Source organism: Gracilinanus agilis, chromosome 1 (assembly GCF_016433145.1).
Source record: "Gracilinanus agilis isolate LMUSP501 chromosome 1, AgileGrace, whole genome shotgun sequence".
In the NCBI taxonomy this organism is placed as follows: Eukaryota; Metazoa; Chordata; class Mammalia; order Didelphimorphia; family Didelphidae; genus Gracilinanus; species Gracilinanus agilis.
In genome coordinates, this window is record NC_058130.1 from 725339522 (window position 1) to 725347699 (window position 8178).

Below are 8178 nucleotides of genomic sequence, written 5' to 3' on the forward strand. Positions count from 1 at the left end.
AAGACAGAAGGGCAAAGGACTAAGCAATTGGACTTAAGTGAACTGCCCAGGATCACACAGCTAGGAAGTGTTTGAGGTCAGATTTGAATCCAGGTCCTCCCAGCTCCAGGCCTGGCACTCTACTGTGCCACTAGCTACCCATATCAAAGTATTTTTAAAAAACAGTTTCATGAACCTCAAATTAAGAACCTCAGTAGGTTTGGAGCATTGAACGTCAGAGCTGGGAGGATTCTTAGATATCATTGCCCATGCAGGTCCCCCATGTCCTATTTTGCAGATAAGTAACTAAAGCCTAAACAAGTCACACAGCAAGTCCTCAGTAGTGCCCTGACTCAAACTGAGTCCTCAGTTTAAGGCCTTTCTCCTTGGCTATACTGCCTCCCTGTGGCCTCAGGGTGCTAGCCCTGAAATAGGCCAAATGTGCTGGGCCACTTAGGCTTGGGGCATGAGGACTCCTAGTTTTGAAAGCTGAAGTGGAACCATGAGTCAGAGCCCTTCCCCATCCATTCCACTGGTTTGATCCCCTCATTGCTGAAGGGAGGAGCCAGCAGTTGGAGAAATCTGGGGTCTTGCCCGAGGCCACACAGGAAGCCCTGCTGTTCCTTTCCTGAGTCAAAATGGCCCACACAAAAAGGGGAGAATAGAATCCTTCATTTGTTGTGGCCACCTTTGGATTTTGAGTTTTTTGTGGAGTGATCCAAAGAGAAGGTTTAGGTTGCACAAAGGGTTTAAGGCAAAGGTTCCCATGAAAGGTACAAAAAAGAATGGTCCCCTGGCCTCCCCAGAGTTCAACAAGGCAAGCCGGGGAAGACTGAGCCCTGGAATGGCCTGGGCCTTCTTTTTTGTTTGCCCTTTCTACCTCCTTTTGGCTGCCTTGGCTACCGGCAGCCTGCCGCCACCCTAGAATGGGCAAAACACATGGCGTTCCTTTCCTGCCTGGAGTGGGCTTGTTTTTTTTATAATTTGAGGAGGCCCAGATCCCAGCAGGGGAGGCCAGCTTCCTGTTGGGGAGAAGGAATATTGAGGCCTTTGGTTTCACTCTGTAGCAATAGTCTATCACATTTAAGGCCACCCTGCTCTGCTTAAACCTACCCAGGTGACTCCCAGTCCTGAGCAGTCAGCTAGCTTGACTGGCAGCCCTCCATGTTCCCCAGTGCTGCCCAGCTTCTACTGATACCTCCCAGAGAAGCCTCTTCAAACATCAGATGGCCCTAATGGTTAGGAATTTCCTTGTTCGGAACTCCCTGAATCCTCATTGTAACTTTTTGGCCCTCGTTTAGCACTTGGGAGCTAAAAAGACAATCAAGCTAATTTCTTCCTTCCCAGAAATAGAGCAGGCTGGCTTAGGGTGAAGAAATACAAGGTGAAGGGCATGGACATAGAGTCCCACAGCTTTAGGTGTGAACCCTCCCCTGATGATATCCCATTCCCACCCTGATGCCTGTGGAGCAGAAATGTGATTCCTCTATTGCTCCCCCATGGGGAGTTCTACGGGCCTCTCAGGATCCTGGGCTTGTGGCCAGCCTTAGCCTCTTGGGTTCGCCAGGGTCCAGAGGCCAGAAAGAGGAGGCAGGCGAAGGCCAAAAGAAACTGTGGATGGAAACCTGAAGCTAGTGCTGGGTCTTGTCACTGGCCCCTTTGGTGAGGAGCGAGGGTAGTGGGGGAGACCACATCCTAGTCCACAACCTGACTCCCGGTCCCCAAGGCCCGGGTTTTAGAACACCTGGGCTGAGCCATTCAGAGCTGCTGTCAGTGTCTGTGACTGGATGTGGAGGTTGGAATGAAAGGAGGGTTCCTGGTCTGAGGCCAAGAGGGAGGGAGGGAGGGAGGGAGGGAGGGGCCCCCCCTGGGCATCAAAGTGAGGGACATGCCCCAGATTCATCACCCCCCTTACCATTTTCCCACCACACAGGTTTGTTGAAATATATTTTATTGCATTTCTGCAAAGTTTACAAAAATATGACAAAATAAATTAAGAAGAAATCAAAATAATCCCCGTTAGGTATTTCCTTCTGGATTGAAAGAAAGAAGACAGCAGAAAACTTGCCTTTTCCTCTTCACCTCTGAACAGAGGACAACCATCAGAGCCCTAGGGAGTAGTTGGGGAGCAAACAGATGGGGCCTGGTGGATCCTAACCCCCCCACCCCCGGCCCCTGGGACAGGCCAGGACAGGCCAGGCTGGCGTGCGCCAAAGCAGACCCTCCTAATCCACCCCTCTCCCTCCCTGGCCTAAAGGCCAGGCTGCCCATCTCTCATCAGTCATGCTCAGCCTCAGCTCCTTGCATTAATAACTCATATTGCATATGTGAATGAAGGAAAGCCCAGGGCGTCAGGAGTGGAGGAGACAGTGGGAAGAGGTGGGGCTGGCTAGTGCCACCCAGCTGGCCAGCAGATGGCTTGGGGACTGGGGCTAGGGCTGGGGCTGTCAGCTGGGGGCAGAGGGTAGGGCCCTGGGAGTGGGGGGCTGGAGAAGCTGTCCTCACCCTGAGCAGGGGGTACAGGGAGTGGGGCAGGGACCCAGGCAGGGCTCCCTGGGGCCCGGGCACAGGGTGGGCACTCTGGTCCATAGCCCTCCCCTCTGGTGGCTCCCCCCTCCCCCCCACAACTCCAGGGGCCCTCCCATTGCCAGCAGCCTGTGGGCGGGGGTGTATTGGGCGACGGTGGGCAGGAGCGGCGTGGTGGTGCAGGGCTCCGGCGGTGGGCACGGGAGGGGACGCCAGAAGCTGGCTGCGCTGTCCCTGCGGAAGGGGAGACGGGGCAGTTCCAGCGCAGTGCCCTTGAGGGCTAGACCAAGAGGACTGGGGACTGGCTGGCACTGCCCCTGCTTCACACTGGCTTCAGGTAGGCGTTAAAGCCCTTGAGCTTCCCCTGGGCACAAAGTGGCATTCCCCAATCTGGGGTCAGGAGTGGAGTTTCCTTCTTAGGGGATTCCTAGTGTCCATCTCAGCTACTTATATCCTCCATGAACCCAAGAAGGGCCTGTTCTAGGCCAACCCCCACCTGGCATTGCTTATAGCCCTGTGCCCCCATATTGGCACCAAGCACAGAGAAGCTGGGCCAGGGTGGATTTGGGGCCCTGCCCTTACCCCCAAAGAAGGCATTATTGCTTCTAGACAATGGCTCAGGGGGGAGAGGGACGGTAGGGGAAGGCTCATCGGCTCCAGCCCCCCCCCCCCACCTCCATGCTCCTGACCCCTCTCAGATTGGAGGTGGGGGAGAGGGAAGGTTCCCAAGGGCTAGCCTCAGTCTCTCGCTTGCAGACCTGATGCCCGCTTCTCCCTGTGGCTCAGGCTCTGCTGGGCAGGGGCCAAGGGAGTGGTGGTGTCAAACCAAAAAGCACTCGAGTGAAGATCCCCCTCTTGTGGTCACCCAGTGCAGGGAAGGGGGCAGGGTTTGGGAGGGGGCGTCCCTTTGTTCCTGCCCACGGTCTGGCTGGGTCAGGGCCCAGACTGCCCCTCTGGTGGCCGACCCTGTGCCGAGGACGGGGACCCAGCCCCCTACCCCAGCCCTTGGGTGGAAATACTGCTTGTTGAGGACTGACCACTCCCAGCTAGCCCCTTCTCCCTTATTAAGGTCACTCAGGAGGCTCCTCCAGGAGGACAGATCCCTGGGCCAGCCCAGCTAAGGAGCCGGGGGGCACTGGGGTTTGCATAGAGGCAAGGGGGTGGGAAGGCCATGGAGGTGGGCAGCCTATCAGCCATGCGGGGGTGACCTGTCCTAGGAGGGCAGGGCAGGAAATGGGAAGGGGGTGCTATCCAGGCCACCCCTGTGTTATCTCTTTGAAACCAGGACCCAGAGGCTCTAGCACAGAGGCTGAGGGAAAACAAAGGAGGCGATAAGTACCTTCATCCCTCCTGGGGGGCCCTGGGTTCAAGAAGCTGCCCATACCCAAGAGGATTGGGGGTAACCCTCTCATCTCCAGGGGTCAAATGCAGTGGGGGGGGGGAACCTATGGCTTTTCCCCTCCCCAGCCTTGCCCCATTCGCCCTGGCATCTGCCCCTCAATCCTCTCCTAAGTGGGAGCCAGGTGTCCCATAGGTCCCCACCCCACCCCAAGTTAAAGCTTATGACCTGAGCCTTCGTCCTCTGCACGAGCGTCTGGCTCTTCCCCGCCGGCCTCATCTGCCAGCCCAGGGCGCTGGGCCTTGCTGGGAGCGCTGTCAGGTCGCACCTGCCCCCCGCCTGCCCCGTTAGATGCAGGGGTGGACTCTGCCCGGCCCCCAAAGGGGAAGAGCTTGCCCGCGTGGAAGGGCTTGGGAGGCGAGTGGCTGCGCTCTTGGTCTCGCTTGGCCTCCGGTGACTTAAGGAACTTAAAGCTGAGGAAGGCAGGCAGGCGGGTGTCTCCTGTGGGTGAGGGTGCCTGAGGCTGGCGTGTGGCTGGGCCAGCACCCCCTGCAGAGGATGACGACGAAGAGGATGAGGACAGAAACTTCCCCTGGAGGGGGATCATGTGCTTGAGTTTCATGACATTGTTGGGGGCGAGCAGGGAGCCTGGCCGTTTGGGCCGATCTGGGCCGGGCCCACCCTTGGCCTTGGCCGGTGCCTTCTCGGGGGCAAGATCTGGACCACTGCCCTCAGCCCGGCCTTCCTCACGCCCAGCCTCACGTTCCCGTCGGGCATGGTGCTCCGCGTGTCTTTGCCGCTCTTCCTCCTCCCGCCTTCGCCGCTGCTGCTGCTGGTAATGGTGCTGAGCCTGGCGCTCGTGTTTCTGGGGAGAGCCGGGAGTAGGAGCGGGAGTGAGGGCGGGGAAGGCTGGACATGAGGTCCCAATGGAGGAGGGATGGGATGACCCGCTCTAGGAAAGCCGGGCATTAAGAGACAAGCACTCGGGGCCACAGGAACGGACCTGGAAGCTGTGAAGCACTGGCTAGGGGACAGGTATTGGGGTACCAGCCTGTGCAGGAAGGAGAAAGGGCATCCATGGGATGGTGGGGGGAGAGTTTGGGAACTGAGTGGACGTTCAGCTGGAAAGACCACCTAGGAGGAAGGCTGAGGAACTGTGGGGGCAGAGCCGAGTATGGGTCAGAGATGTCTGATGACCAGGGGTTGGAGATGGCAAATAAGGGGGAGTGTGGCTTTTGGGGGCCTGAGGATGAGGCTGGGAGGATGGTCAGAGGATGCTGGGGAAGATGAACAATAGAAGGGAACAGCGCCAGGACATTCAGAAATGAAGATAAACTGGAAAGGCTTGGGGAAGCCCTGTGAAGGGTTGGCCTCAGGAGGGAGGAATCTGTTAGGTTCACAACATGAGCTGCGCCTGGGGGGGTGCGGGGGGCACATGAATCCTGCTCCTGAACGCATTGGGGTGTCTCCCTTTGGGGTGTGAATAGGAAGGGATAGGGGGTACAAAGCCTCCCCGAGGCATTAGAGCAGGGGCCGAGGCTGGAGAGGTTTCTAGACCCACCTTGAAGGCCTCTCGCCGCTGGTGTTCCAGCTTGGCCATCTCCTCAGCTACCCAGGCAGGGATGTCCGGGATGGCCGCCTGGATGAGGTACTTCAGAAACAGGGCAAAGTGCTGTAACCCAGGATGGAGAGACAGAGATAGGAGTGGGGAGATGTCCCTGAACCATCCAAGGACCTTCCCAACACGAAGGCTGGTCCAAGCCTCCAAGCCACTGAGCCAGCCTGGGAGGGGAATGGATGCCCTGAGCCAGAGGAGACCTGCGGAGTTGGGGGGCTGCCCCCACTCCCACCCCATGTCCCAGGGAGGGTGTCAGAACTGCCCATAGCCAAGGTTGCCCACTGCCCTCAGGAGCCAGGACTGGCCAGGCCCTACCTCTAGCACTACTACGGAAATGATGGCAGCCTCAGGGCTCAGCCATGGGAAGAGGCGTTGGAGTTGGCCGCATTGACCAATCAGGTAACAGTTCACCACAATGGCCAGGATGCCCATGGCCTCCATCACCTTCTGCAAAGTCAAGGGGACCAGGAGAAGTGTCAGCCCAGGCACGATGGGCTTCCCAGATGTTAGGGCTGGCCCGGATCCCCTCATCCTCCTCCCGAAAGCCCCACCCCCTCACAACCTTCCCATTTCCACGGCTCTGGTCCCCATCAGTGAACCCCCGTCCTCCCGAGGGACCCCTCTTCCTGGGCCGTTCTGAATGCACATGCCTGTCCGTGAGTTCCCACATCTCAGGAAATCCTCATCCCCACGGGCCCCCCAGTTTCTCTGAGCCCCACCCCCCATTCTCATCCCCCTCACTAAGCCTAGCCACGAATGGCCTTCCAGGCCCTGACCTCAGGCTCTACCCACACGTATCACCTGCCACTGGCCGATGCTATCGACACGCTGCCCAAAAGGCCGCTGGAGGCCTGTGCACAGCTTGAAGGCATCGCTACGGATCTCGATGAGGTTGTTGACCAGGGCACAGAGGGCAGCCAGGGGGAAGGCTGAGGAGAAGAGCACCACGTAGCCAAACTGGACAAACATCTCCTGGTAGTCCTGGAAGGGGTCCTGGGGAGTGGGGGGAAGGGGGCGCAGCAGACATCAGCCCAGACCCTGGTGCTTGGGCCCCTTTCCTGCCCAGCCCCATCCTCTGCCTGCTAGGGCAGAACACAGCGCAGAATGTAGGCACCAGGTGACCCCAATATCCGTACCTAATGGAGCTACTTTTACCGAGCAGATGGGGCCGGCAAAGAACAGAGCGTCTGACAAGCAAGGTCTTCTTCCCATCACCCCAGCTCCTGGTCCCTCAGCCTTTCCCCCAGTTGCTGGTGTCCCCCCCTCAGAAGGCCCCCAGCCCTCCCCGGACACCTCTCCTGCTCGCCAGGGCCCTTCCTGCTTGGGGACTGTCTGAAAGACTCGCCTCATATTTTTTCATGCAGCTCTCCAGCTCGGCCTGGGTCAGCTGGGGGGAGTAGTCTTCCTCAGGAGGGTCAATCCAGGACGTGCGGTTGGCCTTCTTCCGCTTGTCCTCCCCAGGGCCGGAGGCCTCGGCCTCCTCCTCACCAGTCCCCTGATCTCGGCCCTCCCCCCCGGGTCGTTCCCCACGCAGGCCCCCGGGGGCTCCTAGGGGCTCCCTGCCAGGGCTGTCTGAAGGCTCCTCAGCATCCTCTTCATCCTCACACAAGGCAAACACAGCTGCTGGGTCCAGGCCTTTGTCCACCATGGTCGGGCTACCCTCTTCCAGGAAGTTCTCGGGACCTGTGGGGCCTGCCCGCCGCTGCCGCTCAGCCCGCTCGGCAAAGCTCACCTTTCTTAGCTTTAGACCACAGTCCAGAAGGCTTTCTTCCTCCTCCTCTTCCTCCTCGTCCTCCTCCTCTTCCTCCTCGTCCTCCTCCTCCCCCCCACCCCCGCCTCCTGCCTCTTCCCCTCCCTCCCCAGCCCGCCTCCGCCTCTCCTCCTCCTCCTCCTCAGGGACCCCGCAGCCCCCATTGAGGCACTTCCGGCCCCCACCGCCACCGGCCTCCTGGGCCCTGGGCTCAGGGGGTCCTGCCAGCGGCTCTCGGGGCCGGGCCTCTGGGGCGGGAGGCCTGTGAGTAAGCAGCTGCAGGAAAGTCTTGGAGAATTCCCAGAGGGTGCGGGCACTCAGGTCCCCACTGGTCAGCCGTCGGTACAGGTGCGGCTGGAGAACCTCCCGGATGTTCTGCAGGAACTGACGGGTGATAAGCAGGGTGGCTAACATCTGGGGGAGAACGAGGCAGCGTTGGAAGGGGCCAGGGCCAGGGGAAAAGTGGGGCGGAGAAGGAGAGCACCCCGTGGAGGGAAGCCCACCCCAGTTCACTAGGGTGACTTTCAACCGTAGGCCTCTCCAGTCATTGGGCTCACCCCCCTTTAACGCCCTTCGTGACTCCGGCCAATCGTTTTCCTAGCCCAGTTTTGGAGATCGCTAGGGCATCTCTGAGCTCCTGACAGTTTAGGTTTCAAGGGTGTCCCTTCTTTCCCAAGGAGAAGCAAAGGGGAAAATGGTTTAGAAAACCCCAAGGGCCCCATCCCTCCCTCCCTCCCTCACCCCAAGGCCTGGACTTCAGGACCTGTAAGCCTCTGGCACTCAGTGGGTCCAACTTCTGGGCACTTGAGCTCCCCCATCGCCATGCCCCTTCCCCTGGCACCTAGCCCCCAGCCCCACGCTCGAGCCCTGCCCAGCCCCATCACTGGCCTTGCTGGCCACACCCTCAGCATGACCCCACCTACGCCAGCCCATAATCTGGCCTTGGCCAGAGCCAGGAGGCCCTGG

The 8178-nt window shown here is 59.4% G+C and overlaps 1 protein-coding gene across 1 annotated transcript in view; it reads right to left on the bottom strand.

The window, feature by feature from the left end:
* Positions 1–1902: 1902 nt before the first annotated feature.
* The window catches only part of ANO8 (anoctamin 8), a 30706-nt gene continuing 24430 nt past the window's right edge, over positions 1903–8178 (bottom strand). The window contains 6 exon segments of the mRNA XM_044685332.1: positions 1903–2739; positions 4073–4709; positions 5406–5516; positions 5778–5909; positions 6264–6455; positions 6808–7809. Coding sequence (XP_044541267.1) covers positions 2369–2739; positions 4073–4709; positions 5406–5516; positions 5778–5909; positions 6264–6455; positions 6808–7809 — 2445 coding nt within the window. The 3' untranslated portion in view covers positions 1903–2368.